The 26,314-nt window shown below is 37.4% G+C and overlaps 3 protein-coding genes and 2 long non-coding RNA genes across 5 annotated transcripts; 1 reads left to right on the top strand and 4 right to left on the bottom strand.

Annotated features, from left to right (window-relative positions):
- Positions 1-710: 710 nt before the first annotated feature.
- LOC137169321 (protein CEBPZOS-like) lies at positions 711-8,956 on the top strand. The gene is made up of 4 exons (XM_067572412.1): positions 711-872; positions 2,409-2,526; positions 4,251-4,295; positions 8,754-8,956. Exons 2-4 carry the CDS (start codon positions 2,409-2,411, stop codon positions 8,834-8,836), a joined length of 246 nt encoding a protein of 81 aa, XP_067428513.1. The 5' UTR covers positions 711-872; the 3' UTR covers positions 8,837-8,956.
- LOC137169320 (tripartite motif-containing protein 16-like) lies at positions 5,020-7,456 on the bottom strand. Its single transcript, XM_067572411.1, has one exon. The coding sequence runs from the start codon at positions 7,384-7,386 to the stop codon at positions 5,692-5,694; it is 1,695 nt and encodes a 564-aa protein (XP_067428512.1). The 5' UTR covers positions 7,387-7,456; the 3' UTR covers positions 5,020-5,691.
- Positions 8,461-11,363, bottom strand: LOC137169322 (uncharacterized). The gene is made up of 4 exons (XR_010924439.1): positions 11,048-11,363; positions 10,412-10,507; positions 10,104-10,219; positions 8,461-9,042 (listed from the first exon to the last, which is right to left on the bottom strand). It is a non-coding gene; the product is annotated as an uncharacterized lncRNA (long non-coding RNA).
- Positions 11,364-13,072: 1,709 nt separating this feature from the next.
- On the bottom strand, positions 13,073-21,387 carry LOC137169887 (uncharacterized). The gene is made up of 2 exons (XM_067573296.1): positions 19,694-21,387; positions 13,073-15,114 (listed from the first exon to the last, which is right to left on the bottom strand). The coding sequence occupies exons 1-2, from the start codon at positions 21,385-21,387 to the stop codon at positions 13,296-13,298; spliced, it is 3,513 nt and encodes a 1,170-aa protein (XP_067429397.1). The 3' UTR covers positions 13,073-13,295.
- A 1,120-nt stretch (positions 21,388-22,507) lies between these two features.
- On the bottom strand, positions 22,508-25,082 carry LOC137169099 (uncharacterized). Its single transcript, XR_010924401.1, has 2 exons — positions 23,413-25,082; positions 22,508-23,093 (listed from the first exon to the last, which is right to left on the bottom strand). It is a non-coding gene; the product is annotated as an uncharacterized lncRNA (long non-coding RNA).
- Positions 25,083-26,314: the final 1,232 nt, after the last annotated feature.

Below are 26,314 nucleotides of genomic sequence, written 5' to 3'. Positions count from 1 at the left end.
TCTCAGTGTTCATTACAATCAACTGATATATTAATACATTTTTAAAAAGCAGTAGTATATTGCTAACTAAATCTGCATTTAAATGAAGCCTTAAAGTTACGATTGGAGCTGAAATGATTAGTCTATCGACTTGATCAACAAATATTTTTGATTGATTAATGTCTTTTTCATAGCAAAAATGCCAGAAATTCACTGGTTCCAGCTACTGAAATGTGAACAGTTGCATGTTTCCTTAATTTTACATGCCATCAAACTTAACATCTTTGTTTTATTTTGTTTTTTTACTGTAGGATGACAAAAGAAGACATAAATATGTCAGCTTTGGCTCTGTCATAGATAGTTGTTACATCTTCTTTTTTTTCAAATTTTGTGAACTCCACAATTAATTGATGAATTAAGAAAACCAGATTAATTGATCATGAAAATAATAGAATAATCATCATAATGACCGACCTAATAAAGATATTAATGTGGGTAAAATGATCATTTACAAAAGGGTATCATCAAATTAAGTAACATTTTAATTGGAAATTATAACAATTATTATTATTATTATTATTATTATTATTATTATTATTATTATTATTATTATTATTATTATTATTATTATTATTAGCAGTAGTAGTATGTAACAAGCATAGGTGGGTAAGAAGTCCTTTCAGTAACGGCATTAGACCAAAAGTCGCTACTGTTTGTACCAACCGAGCTTCCGTACAGAGGAAGTAGCAGCCTGTTAGCTGTTAGCTTCGGTTGTACAACACAAGGACAGAGGAGCGCTCCTATGAGAGTTCACGTTATTTTGATCAACTTTTACTGTTTGTTTTTGCTTTTTTAAGAGACACCAAGTTATTTTATCTACCGCGAATGTAACGGTAAGTTTATCTTACAAGAGGAGGATGGAAAGAGGAGGTTAAAGAGACGTTACACCTTAACTTAGTTGTCAGTTTATTCATGAAGGATAAAACTGTTGCAGTGTATAATGTTTAAAGGGACTTTTAGTCAACAGTCACTATTTATCTGCTTATTATTCAACATTACTTAACTCCAGTGGTGGAAGAAGTATTCAGATCCTTTACTTCAGTAAAAGTACCAATACAGCAATGTAAAAATACTCCATTACAAGTAAAAGTCCTGCATGAAAAATCCTACTACAGTAGAAGTACATAAGTATTATGAGCTTGATGTAGTTAAAGTATTGCAGTAAAAGTAGTGGTTTGGTCCCTCTGACTGATATATTATAATATATGACATCATTAGATTATTAATAGTGAAGAATCAGTGTTAGAGCAGCATGTTACTGTTGTAGCTGCTGGAGGTGGAGCTAGTTTACACTACTTTATATACAGTTAGCTAGTTTAGTCCAGTGGTTCCCAACCTAGGGGTCGGGGCCCCTCCGAAGGGTCAGCAGATAAATCTGAGGGGTCGTGAGATGATTAATGGGAGAGGAAAGAAGATAAAACAAAGTTCTGATACACAAATCTGTTTTCAGTTTTTTGACTTTTTCTCTAATCTTTGATTTTTGCTGAAATATTGGATCATTTGAACATTTATTGAAATGAAAGCATGTGAGAAGTTTAGAGGGAAAAATCACTATTTGGTGGAGCTGTTAACAACTCATAGACATGTGAAATGTGACCCCGACTACACACTGCTTTTTGTAAGACGTCAAAAGCCAAAAAGGTTGGAAACCACTGGTTTCATCTTTAACAATGTGTTGTATTTTAAAAGCTTGTTATATTATCCATTGTGTCAAATCTTCATCTGAAAAGAAACTAAAGCTGTCAAATAAATGTAGTGGAGTAGAAAGTACAATATTTCCCTCTGAAATGTAGTGGAGTGGAAGAATAAAGTAGCATCAAGTTAAGTACAAGTACCTCAGATTTACCTGTAAATTCATGCTGTTGTGCTCAATAACCTGGAAACGATTACTGTTAATCAGTATTTTGTTGATGGTTGCAGGACAAATAATGATAATAATAATAGTGAACTCTTTTGTTAAAGTTACAAGGTGTTTTACATGGGTTAAATGTAGGGATGCAAGGAATGATTATTTTCTTAATTAATTAATCGATTAGTTGTTTGGACTGTAAAATGTCAGAAAATGGTGCAAAATGTCAATCAGTGTTTCCCAAAGATCAAGATGACGTCCTCAAATATCTTCTTTTGTCCACAACCTGAAGATATTCAGTTTACTGTCACCAGAAACCAGAAAATATTCACATTTGAGAAGCTGAAAATAGCGAATTTTTACATTTTTTCTTAAAAAATGAAAACAATTGTTCAGTTGTCAAAATAGTTGGCGATTAATTTCCTGTTGATGGACTACTCTATTAAATTGTTGCAAACTCTTCTTGTATCCCATGTTAGTGTGAATAAAGTTGTGTTTGTATGTGTTGATCTCTCATCAGATGCCTCCCAAACCTCTGGAACCGCTGGCCAAGAAACTCATGAAGGGAGTGATCGTTCTGGAGCTGCTGGGTGTCTTCGGGGCCTACGGTCTGTTTCACAAGATGAACAACAGTCAAGGTATCAGTTACATACTGTTAACGAATCATCACTCTGAAGAGCCCTCAGATAGTGACCTTTATTTACCTCAACTCCAGAGAGAACCAGGGTTTTATTTGAAACGGGCCATCATTCCTAATTCCCCGGTTAATGAAAACAACAGTCACTAATCAGCTGCTTTTCTTTAACAGAAATACTGTTTTTATGAATTAAATCCTTTTTTGGCCATTAGGGGGCAACAGAAACAAGTTGTGAACATTGAAAACAGTTGATTTCCACATCCAGCAGTTACGGAGCAACATTATCATTCATTTGAAGTCGTGTTTCTGTCCACTTGGTGGATGAAAGTCCAATATTCACTCTCTTTTAGCTCTGTTTCTGCTCTCTAGGAACTCCTGAGGGAAATATCTGGCTCTTTAAGCTGCTAAATGCTCCACTATGTTCACCAGCTAGTCTACAGCTAACTGTGTCTATTTGTCGTTTGGTGCTGAGCAGGTAGTGTACAGCGGCTTTTTACAGCTTTTTCTCTGAAAACGACGCTATGAGAGCGCTGAGAGTGAACCGAAACAGTAAAATTGCAGCCAGACAGATAAACAAGAAGCTGAAAGTCACTTATAAAGCTCCGTAAAGCCGAGAGGAGCTGCAGAGTCACTGTAGGTTCACCACTACGAGCCACAACCAACACATTACACACTGACAGCTCAGACATTAATATTATAACAAACATAGGTTATAGCTGCTTTAAAATTATTAGTGAATGAGAACAGTATTGGTGTTTAAAAAGAGAAATGTAAAACAGCTGAGTGGTGAGTATAACATGACTAACATGACTTGTTTTACTGATGGAAACATACTTAACAATGAATTGAATTGTGAACTGTTACATTACTGAGGACGCCCAACGAACCCTGGTTCTGAACTGGTAGCTGTTCTAAATAAATAAGAACCTGGAGTCTTTTTAAAGTGTTCTTTTATCAGAACTTTTTGTCGAGTTGACAACAACTATATTCAATAAAACCTCAGCAAGACTAAAAAGCCAATAAGAGTAATTTAACAAAACACACCTGTTCAATATGCATACATTTGCAGAAAAGTGTTTTTTTTTTCCCCCAAACTGCTTTTCCCGCAGTCTCCTCTTCTCTGCTGGTATGTTTTCAGGCTAATAGTAAGTTGTTATGAGAAAGCTAACTGCATGTAGCCTTATTGTTTGGTTTAATTAGCCACGCATCTTAAAATCTGTCAAATTCCTGTAGACTTACCCCCCCACCCCCCACCGCCCCCCCCAAAAAACCAGCTCCTGCTCTCTTATGGGGGCCCAAGAGTGTCACAGTAAATAAATAAATGACCATGATAGATTAAAAATAAATTTAAAAAATCTAAAATTTGCTAAAAGAGAATTACTAAAAATTTACAGTAATAAATAAATACATTTTTTCTGTATTTCTTCATTTTTTAATATATTTCTTTATTCCTACTTTTTAAATATTAATTAATAATGAATTAATACATTTCCTTTCATGCACATTTATTTATTTCTACATAATAAATACGGAATAGGTATGAAAATTATAAAAATAATTTACACATTTACTAATTTATTCTTTTTTTTTTGACAAAATTTAAATGTCTATACGTATTTTTAATCAGTCATTAATTTCCTGTGTCACTTTTTGGCTCCCGTACTCTTTGGGACTCTGATATTATTTGAACACTAAAAAGTCTTGTTTTATTTCCTGCTCCTGCAGATTTCAGGAGCACCATGAACAGGAGGTTTCCATCGATTCTGGAAGGTAAGATGAAGATATTTATCCTTCATCTTAAATCTCTCGCTTTATGTCTGGATTTACCTGAAAAAAAAGTTAAGAGGAAAAGGTTTATTTATACATGACAATCCATTTTTTTCTAAGTGACACTGATTTACCTGAAGGTGGCGCTCAAACATTACATTACAGCATTTAATTATATTATGTGCATTGTTATGTGCACATATTATAATCATATTATTTTATTAATCTTAAAATCTGCAACAGCTCTACTCTTTCAATCAGTCCATCTTTTAAAAAATGAGATTTTAATCCTATCCTATTTATGTTGATAAATGTGACAGGAAATAAATAATTGGCTCAATACATGATGTACCAAATTAACCTGCAACCTCACTTGTACATTTTAGTAGTTTACTGCACCTCTAGAGAAATATTGTTATTATATTTATTAATATTAATAATACTGTTATATCATATTTTGCACGTAAAACATTTGATCAGTTTGTTATATATGTATTGTTATAGATTAGACTATTCAACAGTATAAGGTGTTAAATTAGCTCCACCTAGAAAGCATTAAATACTTTAGTGAAGAAAGCTGAAAGTACAGAGACTGACTGACAAACGTTTGTCTGCTCTGAACATGAACTCTGTACTTTGTGGTGTTTCAGGAGGAAAACTGCCTCAAATAAACTTTCATTTTAGTTTCACATTTTCTCCACAAGCTTTGAATGAGATCCTGAGATGAAGACAGAAGAAAATACTTTGCTCACTGTTGAAAAAAAACATCTTTGTTTATTGATTATGTAAAGTTTCAGATTACATCCAATCAGTAAAGTCTATTTAATGACTCTAGTTCAATGATTTCATGTACAGATTCACTTCATCCACACAATCACTTAGTTTAACCCAGAATGTCAGCTATGTACAAGAACATAATAAATGATTATTATCATGATAATTACACTTTGATTGTACATTTCTTTATCAATTTACAAAGTGATGAGAACAAAATATCTATGATGAAGGAAGTTCTGCTGTTTTCTCTGTTTAAGACGCTGAAGTGGAAGAGAAACAACAGCACACAAATACATCAATACAAACATGAAACTAACATTTAGAACAAAGAGAAGTTCACATTTTCATCTGAAGAAACATCAGTGAAGATTAAAAACATCATCATGAGCAGTGATAGCCTCCATGGATAAAAACACACAGGAAAAAGTGAATTTTAAAGGAACTCAAAACATCAACAGAACAAATGAAAAGAAAAAAAAAAAGTTGACAATCCCAGTTTGATTGACAGCTGATCTCTGTGCAGTTCAGAAACACCACAGCAACGAGCTCTCAGAAACAATGGAGACAAAAACATGAAGAATTACAACAGAATCTGACACATGAAGTCTGAAATGACTTCAGTCTATTTGAGTTTACACAACTCAGCTGTGGCCTCAATAGAAATCCAAAGTCCAGCATAGAGAGGCTGAGTGAATGTGGTCTGGACTCTGTGGAGGAGAGTCATGGTTTCAGAGACGCTGTAGAAGGACAGAATACCTGCTCTGTGATCCAGGTACACTCCTACTCTGGAGGAACGAGGACCTGAGACGGGAGTTTGGATTTTGTTGAACCAAAATGTATAACTGTTAGTGTTACAATATAAAGACCAAGATTTGTTATTACGTCCAAATACACATTCATCAGAGTTTCCTGCTCTGCTGATATTCTTGTATGCGACTGCTACATCAACTCCCCCTCTCCACTCCACCTCCCAGTAACAACGTCCAGTCAGACTCTCTCTACTCAGGACCTGACGATATCCAGTGAATCTGTCTGGGTGACTAGAATAAGACTGTTGTTGACTCATGAATGATGCTATCGTTTGGTGACTCTTGTATGTTGCTTTTCTGTTCCCCTCAGATAATAACAGATTTGTGTATGATGTGTTTGGATCCAGTGTGATTTCACGTGAATATTTTAAGAACTCAGCTCTGGTCTTGGGTTCTGGTTGTGGCAGTAAAATGTTCACTTCAGTCACTGTCAGTGAGATGTTTGTCCATTTCTGCCTCAGGATGTCCTGTAGTTGATCTCTGAGCTCTGACACAGCTGCTGTCACATCCTCAAAGTATCTCAGAGGACGGATATTGATGCTGGATGAGTCTGTAGATGCACTGAGTTGTGACAGTGAGGGGTAGTTGTGTAGAAACTGGATGTGATCCTCTGTGTGTAAGAGCTGCTTCAGTTCAGCGTCTTTCCTCTTCAGCTCAGTGATCTCCTGCTCCAGCTTCTCCTGAAGCTCTTTGACTCGACTCACTTCAGTTTCCTGCTGGGATCTGATCTGCTGCTTCACATCAGAGCTTCTTTTCTGGATGAGACGGATCAGCTCAGTGAAGATCTTCTCACTGTCCTCCACTGCTTTATCAGCAGAGCGACTGACGGCCTTCATCTTCTGTTGAAGCAGCTTCACATCTTTCTCTCTGTCCTGGATTCTCTGCTGGATGTTTTGTCGACTCACCTCGAGCTCTCTCTGCCTCTCAGTCCTTTCTTCTGCAGCTGAGACTGTGACGTGGCCTTTATGTTCATCCATAGTGCAGAGATAACAGATACTCTGCTGATCAGTACGGCAGAACATCTTCATCACCTCATCATGACGAGAGCAGATGTTCTCCTGGAGCTTCTTGGAGGGGTCGACCAGCTTGTGTTTTTTAAATGTAGTTGATTCAAAGTGAGTCTGGAGGTGTTTCTCACAGTAAGAAGCCAGACACACCAGACAGGACTTGAGGGCTTTCAGCTTCCTCCAAGTGCAGAAATCACAGGCCACATCTTCAGGTCCAGCATAGCAGTGATCAGCAGGAGCAGCTTGGAGTCCAGTCTTCTTCAGCTGCTCCACTAAAGCTGCTAACATGGTGCTTTTCATCAGGACAGGCCTCGGTGCGAAGGTCTGTCTGCACTGAGGGCACCTGTAGATTTTCCTCTGATTGTCTCCATCCCAGTATCCTTTAATACAGCTCATGCAGTAGCTGTGTCCACAGGGAATAGTCACCGGATCCTTCAGTAGATCCAGACAGATCGAACAAGAGAAGGTTTCTCGGTCCAGCTCAGCTCCTTTCTGCGCCATTTCAGCTCTCAGCAGCAACGACTGTCTGAGTTTCACTTCCTGAGAAGTGACACAAGTTTCAGCTCTGATCTCAACAACACGTTTCCGCAGTAAAACTGTAGATGTGAAGGGGAGGGAACAAGGAAATATGAGCACAGAGTTGAACTTGTTGTGTTTGAGAGCAGGAAGAAGAGGGAGGGCTTATCAAGAGCTGATTCATTCCAGGTAGAGGAGCAGTTTTAAAAGTTACTGGATGTTTTTCATTTGGCTAACGTGGCTCCTCGCTTCCCTCACTCACGTCTCAGCTCCTCCCAGCGAGGACGGAGGAATTTAATTCACCAAAAGGGACGTCCTCACTCACTGCGACCTTATTTTGAGGAGACGACAATGACGCACAACATCTCCACTGTCAAATATGAAGAAGTCAGCTATCAATATGTAGAAATTATTAAGTAACAGTTCAAAGAGTTAATTAGCTGAACATGAATTTTAAGCTTAAACTTTAAACTTAATAATTTCTACATAGTGATAGCTGGAAGGAAAACAGCTGATAACTGCTCCAATGTTTTATCATTTGATTATAGATCTACAGCAGCGTCTGTCTGTCACACAATAAAACACAAATAGACAATTTAAACCTGTTAATTACTGAAAGAACAGAACTGACATAAAGAAGCAATAAAAAGAGTTTGTGTTTATGTAAAAACTAAAAGAATATCAGCCAATACATTATCAGCTTTTTGTTTTTTACTCTCAAAAATCAATATTAGATTAAAACATATTGTGTTGTTTGGATTCAATTTCCAACAGTTAAAACTTGTGCAGTTTTATTTTGGGAACACGACTAACAAATTTGAATCATACTTGACAATTATGATGGAAACTGATGAAAAATATATTAGTGACCTTTCAGCCTTCAGTTAAAACAGCTGCCTGATGTCTGAACCATGTACGTACTTAACCTGACATGATAAAGATTTTTAAAAATCTAAAATAAGCAGAAACAGATTAAGTGTGTTTCATTGGTCAGAACTAATATGGGCGTGTTTATCTGTTATTTATAAACATTTCTACTGTAAACAAACTGAAACAGCATCAGAAAACAACAACTTTAATTTCTGTTGATATATTTACCTTCATAACACAGAAGCAGTATGAATAATATTACAGAGTTAAAGCAGATTCAAGAAAATCTGTTGCTTCTGTGTTCAATTGCAGACAAAAACGTGTTACCATAGCAACATAATGTCCTGTATACCAAAGTCTTTTTAATTTTACAAAAAAAACCTAAACATGGCTTCTCTTCAGATCATGTCGTCATTTGATCCCATTAAGTTTTCATCAGCTGACTGGATCTGAAAACCAGTTTCTGCTCTGTTTCCTCCCAGTTTACTACCAGTCCAACGAGTGGGCGGGCGTCTACGGCATCCGAGAGAGAGACCACGAAGCCTGGGCGGCCAAACAGGAGTGAAGGTGTCCGTCAGTTACAGTCCACAACAACACACAGCAGCTACTTCTTCTTCTTCTTCTTCTTGTTCCCGAACATCTTGCTTCCTGTCCTGGCTCGGCCCAACATCTTCTTCTTGTTGAACATGGTCTTCTTCCTGCGCAGCGTCTTAACGTCGCGGTCTTGGATCCAGTCGTCACGCTGAGACTCCCACTTGATCTGCTTCAGGCCTGCGGGGGGACAGGAAGTGTTAGAAAGACAAGGAGAGGACGTCTGCATCACGTCCCGCCTCTGGTTTTAGGAATCAGATGGAACATCGTAATGAAAGTCATTTCTGTTTTTACCTACATTTGTCAAATGATGGAAAATATGAATATTGTGATATTAATTTGATCTCTCAGCCCTAATTTATTTATGCAGTGAGTGTTTGAAGCTGATTTTGTCTGTGTGGAGAAGTTATGAAATGTTGCTGGTATCCAGCCGACTCAATAAAAACGTTTCTCTCATCTTTTCCTTTTTTTTAAACGTGATGATCAGAGTCTGATGTTTCACGTGCAACATTTAATAAATGCTTTATAACACACTGTAATGTAGTGTTCAGGACATTCTTAAGTGAACAGTTATTATACTATTACAACTGTGTTTTGAGAGATATTTGAGGACGTCATCTTGGTCTTTGGGAAACAGGGATCGACATTTTTTGGATCACACAACTAATCGATTCATCGACAAAATAATCAACAGATTAACTTTTCAACAATCAACAGATGATCTAAACCAAAGTAAGAGCAGCTCATCCTCCAAGCTGTGTAAAAAGTATTTCAGTGTGTGGAGTCAAACTGTTGTATTGTTGGGGAATTACTTCAGATGTTCAAGTAGAAAATGTGTCAAAACATAAAGACAAAATATTTCTTTAGTCTTCTTAGTGTCCACGTGTCTTAAATGATTATTGAAAGTTCTGGCAGACCGTCTATAAGACTATTTCTCTTCTTATTTTGAGAAGGTGGCAGGTAATGCAAGAATTCAAGTGAATGTGTTTTGTGTTTTTACAAATTGTATTTTATATTTCGTGTCAAAGTTTGTGTTTGAAGGAAAAAACGAAAGAACATCAAAAAAGGGAGATACAAGGTTTGTTCCTCCTGCTTATCTGAAAGTTTTCCTCCTGTCAGATATTTTTTACATTAAACCTGCTGCCATCAGGTAGATTTCAGGTTGTCTTCATTTCAACTATTTCAGTTGTTGCAGTCACTCGGGAATAAACTCTAAATTTTTCAGTTTCTCTTCGTCTCACCTCCTCCTCAGAAGCAAACACAGCAGCGTCTTTGTTTCCTTTCTTCTTCTTTTTCTTCTTCTTCTTCTTCTTCTTCTTCTTCTCCTTCTCCTTCTTCTTCTTCGTCTGTTTTGAACCTGTGAGCAGGAGCAGCCATCAATAAAACAACTTTAAAATGAGTCGATCAACAGTCTGCAGCTCAAACATCACAGTTTTTAAAGCGGAGGATTATTCACAAAAGAAGGAAAACTCACACTTTATATACTTTACTAAATAAAAACAGGACAAATGAAGGCAGATAAAAAGAGAAAGTTCAACTCAGCATTAACCTAAAGATCCAGAGAAGTCGAGCTCCTCTGAGGATTTTCTCTTCCCCTTCTTGGTACGAGGAGTGATATCTGGAGCTTCCATCTCTTCATCTGAATCTGCAAAGAAACTATTTTTATTTCATTATTTGATGAAGAAAAAGTTGAATTCATAATCTTATGTAATAGAAACAAGATATTAATATATTATGATGTCTTTAAGGATTTAATAAACATACAACACTGAGTGTGTCATGATTTTTCTTCCCACTCAGACACATTTTTCTTACAGATAACAAAAAAACACAAGTAAAGTTGACGTCATTTTTGTAATTTACTGTTTTTCTTTGATTCATTTTTGAATCTTCACATGTAGATGTAGCTTTAGTGCACTGTAACGACATATTTCATGTCTTCTTAATAATTCTATCACTTATTTTTTCTAATGTTTTTAAAATGTTTTAATGATATTTAATATATTTTTGTTTCATCTATGTTTCTCTGTGTTTGTATGCAAACAGAACTTCTGCACATCTTCCACCTTTAGTTTTTCATGTCGTATTAAAATGACACTTTTTTTTGGACAATATTAGATAATAAAGTGTGTTTGATCCAATCTGAGTAACAGAATGAAAACTGTGATGAAGGTTTGTAACTCACCACCAAACGCAGCATCGTCATCCTCCAGCTCTGGAACTGAAACAAGACACAAAAACAACAAAAACAAAGCGATGCAGGAACAAATCTGTCAGTAACACATCTGATTAACACATGAACCATAAACAAACACAAGTCCACACACAGGGGTTACACTGTTTACAGAAATATTTCTACTTGTATTGAAGGATCAGAGTTCTTGTTGCATCACTTCTTATGAACAGCAGGGGGAGTCTGGCTGCTAAAGACCAGTTAAAACGACTCCAAACTCCTGAATGTGTTCAGTTTTCATGTCTGGAGACGTTTCTTTACATGTAAAATGAATAAAACACTCAAAGTATTCACATTACTTTTACTTTAATACTTTAAGTACACTTTACTGCTAATACTTATGTACTTTTACTCTGAGTACTTCTTCCACCTCTGACCAAGTGTTAATCAAAGCTTTCATTTGATGTCTGTGACAATTAAATAAAAGACAACTTGAAATGTGCTTAAGTTGTAACAAGAGGCTTACAGATCAATCTAAATATCCAGCTGATATCTTACCAGTAAGTAACAAGAAATCATGATACAGAAATGCCAAATGTATTTTTCAGCTAAATAACAAGTAGAGCTGCAACTAACTATTATTTTTCTTATCCATTCATGTGTTGATTCATTTCTTGATCAGTTGATTAGTTGTTTGGTCAATAAAATGTCAGAAAACAGTCAAATAAATGCTGATCACAGTTTCCCAAAGCCCAAGATAACGTCATCAAATTACTTGTTTTGTCCAAAATCCAAAGATAGTCAGTTTACTGTCATGTAAGACTAAGAAAAGCAACAAATCCTCAAATACGACGAGCTGAAAATGACTTAATCCTTACAAGTTTGGTCCTCAAATGTCTTGTTTTGTCACAACCAACAGTCCACAACGCAAAGATATTCAGTTTACTGTCATAGAGGACTAAATAAACCAGAAAATACTCACGTTTGAGAAGCTGGAATCAGAAAAAAATATTTCTTTAAAAAAAAAAGAGAGAGAGGCTCAAAATGAAGAATCAATTATCAAAATACTTTTTAATAACTGGTGATTAATTTTCTGTGGATTTCATTGTTACAGCTCTACTGTTACTGTCGCATTTAAATGAGTGATTCTTATCAAAAATGTTTGTGTTTATGTAAAAACTAAAAGAATATCAGCCAATATATTATCAGCTTTTTATTTTTACTCTCAAAAATCAAAATCAATTTCCATTTGATGCTACTTTATACTTCCACTCCACTACATTTATTTGACAGCTTTAGTTACCTATCAGATCAATATTTTACACATAAAACATTTGATCAGTTTGTTATAGATGTATTGTTATAGATTAGACTATTCAACAGTATAAGGTGTTAAATGAGCTCCACCTAGAAAGCATTAAATGCTTTAGTGAAGAAAGCTGAAAGTACAGAGACTGACTGACAAACGTTTGTCTGCTCTGAACATGAACTCTGTACTTTGTGCTGTTTCAGGAGGAAAACTGCCTCAAATAAACTTTCATTTTAGTTTCACATTTTCTCCACAAGCTTTGAATGAGATCCTGAGATGAAGACAGAAGAAAATACTTTGCTCACTGTTGAAAAAAAACATCTTTATTTATTGATTATGGAAAGTTTCAGATTACATCCAATCAGTAAAGTCTATTTAATGACTCTAGTTCAATGATTTCATGTACAGATTCACTTCATCCACACAATCACTTAGTTTAACCCAGAATGTCAGCTATGTACAAGAACATAATAAATGATTATTATCATGATAATTACACTTTGATTGTACATTTCTTTATCAATTTACAAAGTGATGAGAACAAAATATCTATGATGAAGGAAGTTCTGCTGTTTTCTCTGTTTAAGACACTGAAGTGGAAGAGAAACAACAGCACACAAATACATCAATACAAACATGAAACTAACATTTAGAACAAAGAGAAGTTCACATTTTCATCTGAAGAAACATCAGTGAAGATTAAAAACATCATCATGAGCAGTGACAGCCTCCATGGATAAAAACACACAGGAAAAAGTGAATTTTAAAGGAACTCAAAACATCAACAGAACAAATGAAAAGAAAAAAAAAAGTTGACAATCCCAGTTTGATTGACAGCTGATCTCTGTGCAGTTCAGAAACACCACAGCAACGAGCTCTCAGAAACAATGGAGACAAAAACATGAAGAATTACAACAGAATCTGACACATGAAGTCTGAAATGACTTCTGTCTATTTCAGTTTACACAACTCAGCTGTGTCTCCATAAAAATAAAGCCCAAGTCCAGCATAGAGAGGCTGAGTGAATGTGGTCTGGACTCTGTGGAGGAGAGTCATGGTTTCAGAGACACTGTAGAAGGACAGAATACCTGCTCTGTGATCCAGGTACACTCCTAATCTGGAGGAACCAGGACCTGAGACGGGAGTTTTGATGTTGTTGAACCAAAATGTATAACTGTTGGTCTTACAATTTAAGGACCAAGATTTGTTATTACGTCCAAATCTACATTCATCAGAGTTTCCTGTTCTGCTGATATTCTTGTATGCGACTGCTACATCAACTCCAAATATCCCTCTCCACTCCACCTCCCAGTAACAACGTCCAGTCAGACTCTCTCTACTCAGGACCTGTTCATAATCAGTGAATCTGTCTGGGTGACTAGAATAAGACTGTTGCTGTCTCATGAATGATGCTTTTCTGTTCCCCTCAGATAATAACAGCTGTGTGTTTACTGTGTTTGGATCCAGTGTGATTTCAAGTGAATATTTTAAGAACTCAGCTCTGGTCTTGGGTTCTGGTTCTGACAGTAAAACGTCCACTTCAGTCACTGTCAGTGAGATGTTTGTCCATTTCTCCCTCAGGATGTCCTGTAGTTGATCTCTGAGCTCTGACACAGCTGCTGTCACATCCTCAAAGTATTTCAGAGGACGGATATTGATGCTGGGTGAGTCTGTAGATGCACTGAGTTGTGACAGTGAGGGGTAGTTGTGTAGAAACTGGGTGTGATCCTCTGTGTGTGAGAGCTGCTTCAGTTCAGCGTCTTTCCTCTTCAGCTCAGTGATCTCCTGCTCCAGCTTCTCCTGAAGCTCTTTGACTCGACTCACTTCAGTTTCCTGCTGGGATCTGATCTGCTGATTCACATCAGAGCTTCTTTTCTGGATGAGACAGATCAGCTCAGTGAAGATCTTCTCACTGTCCTCCACTGCTTTATCAGCAGAGCGACTGACGGCCTTCATCTTCTGTTGAAGCAGCTTCACATCTTTCTCTCTGTCCTGGATTCTCTGCTGGATGTTTTGTCGACTCACCTCGAGCTCTCTCTGCTTCTCAGTCCTTTCTGCTGCAGCTGAGACTGTGACGTGGCCTTTATGTTCATCCATAGTGCAGAGATAACAGATACTCTGCTGATCAGTACGGCAGAACATCTTCATCACCTCATCATGACGAGAGCAGATGCTCTCCTGGAGCTTCTTGGAGGGGTCGACCAGCTTGTGTTTTTTAAATGTAGTTGATTCAAAGTGAGGCTGGAGGTGTTTCTCACAGTAAGAAGCCAGACACACCAGACAGGACTTGAGGGCTTTCAGCTTCCTCCCAGTGCAGACATCACAGGCCACATCTTCAGGTCCAGCATAGCAGTGATCAGCAGGAGCAGCTTGGAGTCCAGTCTTCTTCAGCTGCTCCACTAAAGCTGCTAACATGGTGTTTTTCACCAGGACAGGCCTCGGTGCGAAGGTCTGTCTGCACTGAGGGCAGCTGTAGATCTTCCTCTGATCGTCTCCATCCCAGTATCCTTTCATACAGCTCATGCAGTAGCTGTGTCCACAGGGAATAGTCACCGGATCCTTCAGTAGATCCAGACAGATCGAACAAGAGAAGGTTTCTCGGTCCAGCTCATCTCCTTTCTGCGCCATTTCAGCTCTCAGCAGCAACGACTGTCTGAGGTTCACTTCCTGAGAAGTGACACAAGTTTGAACTCTGATCTCAACAACACGTGTTTCTGCAATAAATGCAGCCTGGCAGCTCTTGTACATGTTGGTTACACCCATCTTCAAACTGTAGATGTGAAGGGGAGGGAACAAGGAAATATGAGCACAGATTGGAGCTTGTTGTGTTTGAGAGCAGGAAGAAGAGGGAGGGCTTATCAAGCGCTGATTCATTCCAGGTAGAGGAGCAGTTTTAAAAGTTACTGGATGTTTTTCATTTGGCTAACGTGGCTCCTCGCTTCCCTCACTCACGTCTCAGCTCCTCCCAGCGAGGACGGAGGAATTTAATTCACCAAAAGGGACGTCCTCACTCACTGCGGCCTTATTTTGAGGAGACGACAATGACACACAACATCTACACTGTCAAATATGAAGAAGTCAGTTATCAATATGTAGAAATTATTAACAGTTTAAAGAGTTAATTAGCTGAACATGAATTTTAAGTTGAAACTTTAACCTGTTCCTTAATCATTTCTACATATTGATAGCTGGAAGGAAAACAGCTGATAACTGCTCCAATGTTTTATCATTTGATTATAGATCTACAGCAGCGTCTGTCTGTCACACAATAAAACACAAATAGACAATTTAAACCTGTTAATTACTGAAAGAACAGAATCAACATAAAGGAGCCATAAAACAGCTGCAGGCTGCAGAATATGTTTAAATAAAATGTTGCTTATTTAGTTTGTGACAGTCTGACGTCCTTTTCAGGCTCAGGATGATTTTATAGGAGATGCAGCTGTGTGACGTCATATTTTCTTGAAGGAGCTGAGACGTACTGAAACAGAAAAGAAGAACAAAAGAGAAGCCTTCTGGCTTATGAAGAAAAATAAACAACCAGTGTTTTTATGATCCCTTCAGATCAGCTGACTAATCAATAAACACATTGGATCAAATGGGTGTCGCCGTCAGGTAAAAAACTTCCACAGAGGAAACACCTGAGGTTCTTCGCTCTGAGCTCCTCCTCTCCTCGAGATGCATTTAAGTGATCAGAATCATGGATGTATTAGAAGAGCTCTAATAATACATCCATCATCCTCCATGATGGCGGAAGAAAAACATTTTCTGGGTCGCAGTTGGAGGACTGCGAGTCCCACTTTACTACATGGGTTTAGGTTAATAAACCCCTGTAATAACACCCTCTCTCTCTATTTCAATAACTCATGAATACAAACCAAATCTGCATCATACTCCATATGCATATAAATGAGACCAATTGCTACCTTTTACACATAAAAAAGGAAGGAAGAACTTTTCTGCGTTTGTAACATCAAAATCCAAACAAACATGCAACCAGTGATAATGAACCAATAAAATGACTTCTTTTAAATACAATTTTTGTAATAACTTACCTACTTATGAACAAGAATAAACATGAAATGAAGTATTGTAAAGTGACACTAGCAAGATCAAGATAAAAGTGCAAAACCATTTCGCAAATCAGACAACTAAAGTATTATTTATAATGAAACTGCCATAAAGATAACGGTGCAAATGAACAAATAAATTAAACACAATTATCACTGAAGATTAAAATAAAAGGTTTTAAATTATCATCATCATCACCATCTTCAAAACTTTTGCTTCCTAGATTTTTTTTTTAGACTTTGAAATTATTTTGCTTGAAGGGCAAAGAGCTCTCTGAAGAAAAACTGATTTTTGATCAATACATACATTTTATTTTAGTCATTGAGCTTAAATAATGTATTTGTTTTACATCAGCACATGAGGACGCTTGGTTAGCAAAACATCTCAATTTATATTCAAGGAGAAAAAGAATATATGCATAGTTTCTGCATATATCAAGAAATGGCCAAATTATCAGAATTGGAAGCACCCACTATGTGTTTCACCTGGTCTTTGTCTACAATGGCACTCATTTCTCATTTAAAACCACTGCCCACCTCTGCTTTCTGCTACCAAAGTTTTCCCCCAGGTTTTAAAATTATTGAGGTCTCCCGGTCTTCAGTTTAATCAAACTTTCTATTGATTACAATAAAGCAAATACACTAGATGAACAACAGAGAAATGAATCACTGTTGTAGAAATGATGAAATTCCTGTACTGTCATATCCAAGATAATGAAATTACTTTATTTGATAACATTATTTGTATTTTTGAAAAAACAGATTCAATTCAGAATGTAAATCTAAGTAAAAGGTTCATTTTTAATGTTAGATGCATTTAAACAAATCCATAGTTATGTATTGCAGCTCTGAATCCCACAGAACATGAATGCATCAGATTATTTGACTCTGTGGTTCAGTTGGTGACATGAAGGTTTTGGTGAATCTGGAATAAATTAAATTATAATTTTCTGATTTTTACCAACATATAATTATCTCCATATCCTTCTTTTTAAATGAAATCATATCTTCTATATGTGAATTACTGCAGCTCCGTCCTTTCACTGCTCACGTTTTTACAAATGTCCACAATTTATTTGGTCCAATATGATTTTGTTGGAGTGATATATGACATACAGATCAAATCAGATTTTTCGATTTTACTTCACCATAATAGTCTAGTTCATGAAGATTGTCTGTTTACAGAAATATTTCTACTTGTATTGAAGGATCAGAGTTCTTGTTGCATCACTTCTTATGAACAGCAGGGGGAGTCTGGCTGCTAAAGACCAGTTAAAACGACTCCAAACTCCTGAATGTGTTCAGTTTTCATGTCTGGAGACGTTTCTTTACATGTAAAATGAATAAAACACTCAAAGTACTCACAGTACTTTTACTTTAATACTTTAAGTACACTTTGCTGCTAATACTTATGTACTTTTACTCTGAGTACTTCTTCCACCTCTGACCAAGTGTTAATCAAAGCTTTCATTTGATGTCTGTGACAATTAAATAAAAGACAACTTGAAATGTGCTTAAGTTGTAACAAGAGGCTTACAGATCAATCTAAATATCCAGCTGATATCTTACCAGTAAGTAACAAGAAATCATGATACAGAAATGCCAAATGTATTTTTCAGCTAAATAACAAGTAGAGCTGCAACTAACTATTATTTTTCTTATCCATTCATCTGTTGATTAATTTCTTGATCAGTTGATTAGTTGTTTGGTCAATAAAATGTCAGAAAACAGTCAAATAAATGCTGATCACAGTTTCCCAAAGCCCAAGATGACGTCATCAAATTTCTTGTTTTGTCCAAAATCCAAATATATTCAGTTTACTGTCATGTAAGACTAAGAAAAGCAACAAATCCTCAAATACGACGAGCTGAAAATGACTTAATCCTTACAAGTTTGGTCCTCAAATGTCTTGTTTTGTCACAACCAACAGTCCACAACACAAAGATATTCAGTTTACTGTCATAGAGGACTAAATAAACCAGAAAATACTCACGTTTGAGAAGCTGGAATCAGAAAAAGATATTTCTTTAAAAAAAAAAAGAGAGAGAGAGAGAGGCTCAAAACGAAGAATCAATTATCAAAATACTTTTTAATAACTGGTGATTAATTTTCTGTGGATTTCATTGTTACAGCTCCACTGTTACTGTCGCATTTAAATGAGTGATTCTTATCAAAAATGTTTGTGTTTATGTAAAAACTAAAAGAATATCAGCCAATATATTATCAGCTTTTTATTTTTACTCTCAAAAATCAAAATCAATTTCCATTTGATGCTACTTTATACTTCCACTCAACTACATTTATTTGACAGCTTTAGTTACCTATCAGATCAATATTTTACACATAAAACATTTGATCAGTTTGTTATATATGTATTGTTATAGATTAGACTATTCAACAGTATAAGGTGTTACATTAGCTCCACCTAGAAAGCATTAAATGCTTTAGTGAAGAAAGCTGAAAGTACAGAGACTGACTGACAAACGTTTGTCTGCTCTGAACATGAACTCTGTACTTTGTGCTGTTTCAGGAGGAAAACTGCCTCAAATAAACTCTCATTTTAGTTTCACATTTTCTCCACAAGCTTTGAATGAGATCCTGAGATGAAGACAGAAGAAAATACTTTGCTCACTGTTGAAAAAAAACATCTTTATTTATTGATTATGGAAAGTTTCAGATTACATCCAATCAGTAAAGTCTATTTAATGACTCTAGTTCAATGATTTCATGTACACATTCACTTCATCCACACAATCACTTAGTTTAACCCAGAATGTCAGCTATGTACAAGAACATAATAAATGATTATTATCATGATAATTACACTTTGATTGTACATTTCTTTATCAATTTACAAAGTGATGAGAACAAAATATCTATGATGAAGGAAGTTCTGCTGTTTTCTCTGTTTAAGACGCTGAAGTGGAAGAGAAACAACAGCACACAAATACATCAATACAAACATGAAACTAACATTTAGAACAAAGAGAAGTTCACATTTTCATCTGAAGAAACATCAGTGAAGATTAAAAACATCATCATGAGCAGTGATAGCCTCCATGGATAAAAACACACAGGAAAAAGTGAATTTTAAAGGAACTCAAAACATCAACAGAACAAATGAAAAGAAAAAAAAAAGTTGACAATCCCAGTTTGATTGACAGCTGATCTCTGTGCAGTTCAGAAACACCACAGCAACGAGCTCTCAGAAACAATGGAGACAAAAACATGAAGAATTACAACAGAATCTGACACATGAAGTCTGAAATGACTTCTGTCTATTTCAGTTTACACAACTCAGCTGTGGATCCATCAAGATGAAGCCGAAGTCCAGCATAGAGAGGCTGAGTGAATGTGGTCTGGACTCTGTGGAGGAGAGTCATGGTTTCAGAGACGCTGTAGAAGGACAGAATACCTGCTCTGTGATCCAGGTACACTCCTACTCTGGAGGAACCAGGACCTGAGACGGGAGTTTGGATTTTGTTGAACCAAAATGTATACCTGTTAGTGTTACAATTTAAAGACCAAGATTTGTTATTACGTCCAAATACACATTCATCAGAGTTTCCTGCTCTGCTGATATTCTTGTATGCGACTGCTACACCAACTCCCAATCCCCACATCCCTTTCCCTCTCCACTCCACCTCCCAGTAACAACGTCCAGTCAGACTCTCTCTAATCAGGACCTGATAACATTCAGTGAATCTGTCTGGGTGACTAGAATAAGACTGATGTTGACTCATGGATGTTGCTTTTCTGTTCCCCTCAGATAATAACAGCTGTGTGTTTGCTGTGTTTGGATCCAGTGTGATTTCACGTGAATATTTTAAGAACTCAGCTCTGGTCTTGGGTTCTGGTTCTGCTTCTGACAGTAAAACGTCCACTTCAGTCACTGTCAGTGAGATGTTTGTCCATTTCTCCCTCAGGATGTCCTGTAGTTTATCTCTGAGCTCTGACACAGCTGCTGTCACATCCTCAAAGTATCTCAGAGGACGGATATTGATGCTGGATGAGTCTGTAGGTTCACTGAGTTGTGACACTGAGGGGTAGTTGTGTAGAAACTGGATGTGATCCTCTGTGTGTGAGAGCTGCTTCAGTTCAGCATCTTTCCTCTTTAGCTCAGTGATCTCCTGCTCCAGCTTCTCCTGAAGCTCTTTGACTCGACTCACTTCAGTTTCCTGCTGGGATCTGATCTGCTGCTTCACATCAGAGCTTCTTTTCTGGATGAGACGGATCAGCTCAGTGAAGTTCTTCTCACTGTCCTCCACTGCTTTATCAGCAGAGCGACTGACGGCCTCCACCTCCTGTTGAAGCAGCTTCACATCTTTCTCTCTGTCCTGGATTCTCTGCTGGATGTTTTGTCGACTCACCTCGAGCTCTCTCTGCCTCTCAGTCCTTTCTTCTGCAGCTGAGACTGTGTCGTGGCCTTTATGTTCATCCATAGAGCAGAGATAACAGATACTCTGCTGATCAGTACGACAGAACATCTTCATCACCTCATCATGACGAGAGCAGATGTTCTCCTGGAGCTTCTTGGAGGGGTCGACCAGCTTGTGTTTTTTAAATGTAGTTGATTCAAAGTGAGTCTGGAGGTGTTTCTCACAGTAAGAAGCCAGACACACCAGACAGGACTTGAGGGCTTTCAGCTTCCTCCCAGTGCAGAAATCACAGGCCACATCTTCAGGTCCAGCATAGCAGTGATCAGCAGGAGCATCTTGGAATCCAGTCTTCTTCAGCTGCTCCACTATATCCGCTAACATGGTGCTTTTCACCAGGACAGGCCTCGGTGCGAAGGTCTGTCTGCACTGAGGGCAGCTGTAGATCTTCCTCTGATCCTCTTTATCCCAGTATCCTTTAATACAGCTCATGCAGTAGCTGTGTCCACAGGGAATAGTCATCGGATCCTTCAGTAGATCCAGACAGATCGAACAAGAGAAGGTTTCTCGGTCCAGCTCATCTCCTTTCTGCGCCATTTCAGCTCTCAGCAGCAACGACTGTCTAAGGTTCACTTCCTGAGAAGTGACACAAGTTGAACTCTGATCTCAACAACACGTGTTTCTGCAATAAATGCAGCCTGACAGCTCTTGTACATGTTGGTTACACCCATCTGCAAACTGTAGATATGAAAGGGAGGGAACAAGGAAATATGAGCACAGAGTTCAACTTGTTGTGTTTGAGAGCAGGAAGAAGAGGGAGGGCTTATCAAGTGCTGATTCATTCCAGGTAGAGGAGCAGTTTTAAAAGTTACTGGATGTTTTTCATTTGGCTAACGTGGCTCCTCACTTCCCTCACTCACGTCTCAGCTCCTCCCAGCGAGGACGGAGGAATTTAATTCACCAAAAGGGACGTCCTCACTCACTGCGGCCTTATTTTGAGGAGACGACAATGACGCACAACATCTACACTGTCAAATATGAAGAAGTCAGCTATCAATATGTAGAAATTATTAAGGAACAGTTCAAAGAGTTAATTAGCTGAACATGAATTTTAAGCTTAAACTTTAAACGTAATAATTTCTACATATTGATAGCTGGAAGGAAAACAGCTGATAACTGCTCCAATGTTTTATCATTTGATTATAGATCTACAGCAGCGTCTGTCTGTCACACAATAAAACACAAATAGACAATTTAAACCTGTTAATTACTGAAAGAACAGAACTGACATAAAGAAGCAATAAAAAGAGTTTGTGTTTATATAAAAACTAAAAGAATATCAGCCAATACATTATCAGCTTTTTGTTTTTTACTCTCAAAAATCAATATTAGATTAAAACATATTGTGTTGTTTGGACTCAATTTCCAACAGTTAAAACTTGTGCAGTTTTATTTTGGGAACACGACTAACAAATTTGAATCATACTTGACAATTATGATGGAAACTGATGAAAAATATATTAGTGACCTTTCAGCCTTCAGTTAAAACAGCTGCCTGATGTCTGAACCATGTACGTACTTAACCTGACATGATAAAGATTTTTAAAAATCTAAAATAAGCAGAAACAGATTAAGTGTGTTTCATTGGTCAGAACTAATATGGGCGTGTTTATCTGTTATTTATGTACATTTCTACTGTAAACAAACTGAAACAGCATCAGAAAACAACAACTTTAATTTCTGTTGATATATTTACCTTCATAACACAGAAGCAGTATGAATAATATTACAGAGTTAAAGCAGATTCAAGAAAATCTGTTGCTTCTGTGTTCAATTGCAGACAAAAACGTGTTACCATAGCAACATAATGTTCTGTATAACAAAGTCTTTTCAAATTTTACAGAAAACTAAACATGGCTTCTCTTCAGATCATGTCGTCATTTGATCCCATTAAGTTTTCATCAGCTGACTGGATCTGAAAACCAGTTTCTGCTCTGTTTCCTCCCAGTTTACTACCAGTCCAACGAGTGGGCGGGCGTCTACGGCATCCGAGAGAGAGACCACGAAGCCTGGGTGGCCAAACAGGAGTGAAGGTGTCCGTCAGTTACAGTCCACAACAACACACAGCAGCTACTTCTTCTTCTTCTTCTTCTTCTTCTTGTTCCCGAACATCTTGCTTCCTGTCCTGGCTCGGCCCAACATCTTCTTCTTGTTGAACATGGTCTTCTTCCTGCGCAGCGTCTTAACGTGGCGGTCTTGGATCCAGTCGTCACGCTGAGACTCCCACTTGATCTGCTTCAGGCCTGCAGGGGGACAGGAAGTGTTAGAAAGACAAGGAGAGGACGTCTGCATCACGTCCCGCCTCTGGTTTTAGGAATCAGATGGAACATCGTAATGAAAGTCATTTCTGTTTTTACCTACATTTGTCAAATTATGGAAAATATGAATACTGTGATATTAATTTGATCTCTCAGCCCTAATAATAACACAGTAAGTGTTTGAAGCTGATTTTGTCTCTGTGGAGAAGTTATGAAATGTTGCTGGTATCCAGCCGACTCAATAAAAACATTCTGACATATAAAAGGTTGAAACTGGCTCAGGTGTCGTTCAGGTGTCTCTTACCTGCTTTGTCTCTGTTGTTCATGGCGTTCAGTCCGATGTTGTCAAACTTAGAGCCGGCGTTCTCATCCAGCAGGGAACCAAACTGAAAAACACCAAACAATTTTTAACTGAAACAGGAAGTTACCAATCCAACACACTGTGTTTTATGTTATATGGTGAAAACCTTTTATCCCCAACATATCAACTTTTCTGGAAGAACACAAAATGAGCCTCGTTTAGGCTAAACGTCAGTGAATTTTGGTATCAGAAGGTTTTATGAGTTTACGAGGTTGAAAAACTGTATCAACCCAACTAGAGCTGAAACAGTTAGTTGATTAATCAATTAATCTGCAACTGTTGACAATCAATTAATCATTTGATTTACTTTTGCAAGAAATTCACTGGTTACAGCTTCTCAAATATAAATATTTGCAATTTTTTTATGTATATGATGTAAAATGAATAGCATCAGGTTAAAAAAAGGTTAAAAAGAAACATCAGTGAAGGTAAAACATGGTCATGAGCAGTGATAGTCTCCATGGATAAAAACACACAGGAAAAAGTGAATTTCAAAGGAACTCAAAACATCAACAAAACAAATGAAAAGAAAAAAAAAAGTTGACAATCCCAGTTTGATTGACAGCTGATCTCTGTGCAGTTCAGAGACACCACAGCAATGAGCTCTCAGAAACAATGGAGACAAAAACATGAAGAATTATAACAGAATCTGACACATGAAGTCTGAAATGACTTCTGTCTATTTCAGTTTACACAACTCAGCTGTGGATCCATCATAATAAAACTGAAGTCCAGCATAGAGAGGCTGAGTGAATGTGGTCTGGACTCTGTGGAGGAGAGTCATGGTTTCAGAGACTCTGTAGAAGGACAGAATACCTGCTCTGTGATCCAGGTACACTCCTAATCTGGAGGAACCAGGACCTGAGATGCGAGTTTTGATGTTTTTGAACCAAAATGTATAACTGTTAGTGATACAGTGTAAAGACCAAGATTTTTTGTTACATCCAAATACACATTTATTAGAGTCTCCTGCTCTGCTAATATTCTTGTATGCGACTGTTACACCAACTCCCAATTCCCATCTCTCTCTCCACTCCACCTCCCAGTAACAACGTCAAGTCAGACTCTCTCTACTCAGAACCTGACAATATCCAGTGAATCTGTCTGAGTGACGAGAATAAGACTGGTGTTGACACATGAATGTTGCTTTCCTGTTCCTCTCAGATAATAACAGATGTGTGTTTGCTGTGTTTGGATCCAGTGTGATTTTACATGAATATTTGAAGAACTCAGCTCTGGTCTTGGGTTCTGGTTGTGGCAGTAAAACGTCCACTCTAGTCACTGTCAGTGACCCATTTCTCCCTCAGGATGTCCTGTAGTTGATCTCTGAGCTCTGACACAGCTGCTGTCACATCCTCAAAGTATCTCAGAGGACGGATATAACAGCAAGGTCTAAGTGTAACACTATGAGGAATATTGTAAACACCTACAATGTTAGTTATCAATAACTCAAGATTTGGGTTACCAATTGCTTTAGCTAAAATTGATTTGAAAAACCAAATCTCACCACACTGCTCTTCTTTGTAAATACAGCTAGATATCTACTCCTGTGGCAGAACAGTTGTGTTAAATATAAAGGCTTTTGGATCGTTTAAAGGTTTTAGATTCCAGAATTTTGGTACTGGGAAAATTTTTTTTCAAAATTATGCTGAAATTACTATTGAATAATTATGAATTGCCAATAATACTCTGCCTCACACGGGGCACCATTTTGTTGGGACTTGGTTACAAGTTTGGCTATGAGCAATAATTATTGATTATCAAATATAATTATTAATTATTAAAATCAATAAAAAATATTAATAAGAATTAACAATAACAGGGCACCACCCTGGAGTCAGGGAAAAAGATAGCCAATTCAGTCTTAAAGTGTACTAATCTATCAATTTGGAACTTTGATTAATAAATAACTTAATAACTATAAACAAAATCACCATATCAATAGCTGGCTAAGGTTGATGGATTTTAGGAGCTGTTTGCAGAGTAGAGGTTGGCAAAACTCATGGCAACATTAAACAGACAGTGTGTATATCCAAAAGCATTTATTTAACAAAAAGGTAAAAGAGCAAAACACACAATATTAATCTAGCTAAATGTACCTATGTACAAGTCTGTGTGTGTGTGTGTGTGTGTGTGTGTATGTGTGGGGGGAAGGCAATGTCAAGATGTCTGAAGTCACTTGGTGACTGAGCACATGGCATGTAGACAATATGGCCGACAGGGAGAACTACAGAGACAAAAGGCCAGACCATGTGGAGTCTTGAACCACCATTCACCACTTGAATGTGCTGCCTGAAGCAAAGTGTGCAGAGCTAGGTTTTAAACCTCTTAACTGTGTGGTTCTCTGTTTAAGGCCAATTGGTGTGGGTTAAAGGTGCCAGGTTAGGAAGAGGTTAGTTGCATGCAAGGCCTAGTTACTGGATGTAACATGTGTTAAGCACGCTAACATTAACTTAGGGGTGTGGCTATGCAATAACCTGACCATCACAACAACAGTTCAGTGAATAACCTTAGCCAAATCAATACATGTACAGTACATTGTTTAAGTTTCTTCTTGCTTAGCCGTGCTATGCTTCACTATATATTACAAGGCTATGCCCAGTTGTTATCAAGTACATGGAGAAAGAGATCCTTTGTGGTGTTCTGCTTCCAACATATGGTTGGCCAGTGAGACCCAACACTTCCCTCACTCACTTCTCAGCTCCTCCCAGAGAGGACGGAGGAATTTAATTCACCAAAAGGGACGTCCTCACTCACTCCGGCCTTATTTTGAGGAGACGACAATGACGCACAGCATCTACATCTTCAATTATGAAGACATCAGTTATCAGTATGTAGAAATTAT

Source organism: Thunnus thynnus, chromosome 18, assembly GCF_963924715.1.
Source record: "Thunnus thynnus chromosome 18, fThuThy2.1, whole genome shotgun sequence".
In the NCBI taxonomy this organism is placed as follows: Eukaryota; Metazoa; Chordata; class Actinopteri; order Scombriformes; family Scombridae; genus Thunnus; species Thunnus thynnus.
The sequence above is the reverse complement of the archived record's forward strand: the minus strand, read 5'-3'. Positions and strand labels throughout refer to the sequence as shown.

Excerpts from the sequence above, each read along its gene's own strand:
- LOC137169321 (XM_067572412.1), top strand. The coding sequence starts at position 2,409 with ATGCCTCCCAAACCTCTGGAACCGCTGGCCAAGAAACTCATGAAGGGA. Across the intron at positions 2,527-4,250 it reads CAAGATGAACAACAGTCAAG|ATTTCAGGAGCACCATGAAC; the intron begins GTATCAGTTACA and ends CTGCTCCTGCAG. Across the intron at positions 4,296-8,753 it reads GTTTCCATCGATTCTGGAAG|TTTACTACCAGTCCAACGAG; the intron begins GTAAGATGAAGA and ends GTTTCCTCCCAG.
- LOC137169320 (XM_067572411.1), bottom strand. The coding sequence starts at position 7,386 with ATGGCGCAGAAAGGAGCTGAGCTGGACCGAGAAACCTTCTCTTGTTCG.
- LOC137169887 (XM_067573296.1), bottom strand. The coding sequence starts at position 21,387 with ATGGCGCAGAAAGGAGATGAGCTGGACCGAGAAACCTTCTCTTGTTCG. Across the intron at positions 15,115-19,693 it reads GAGTTGTGTAAACTGAAATA|TTTGAAGATGGGTGTAACCA; the intron begins GACAGAAGTCAT and ends TCACATCTACAG.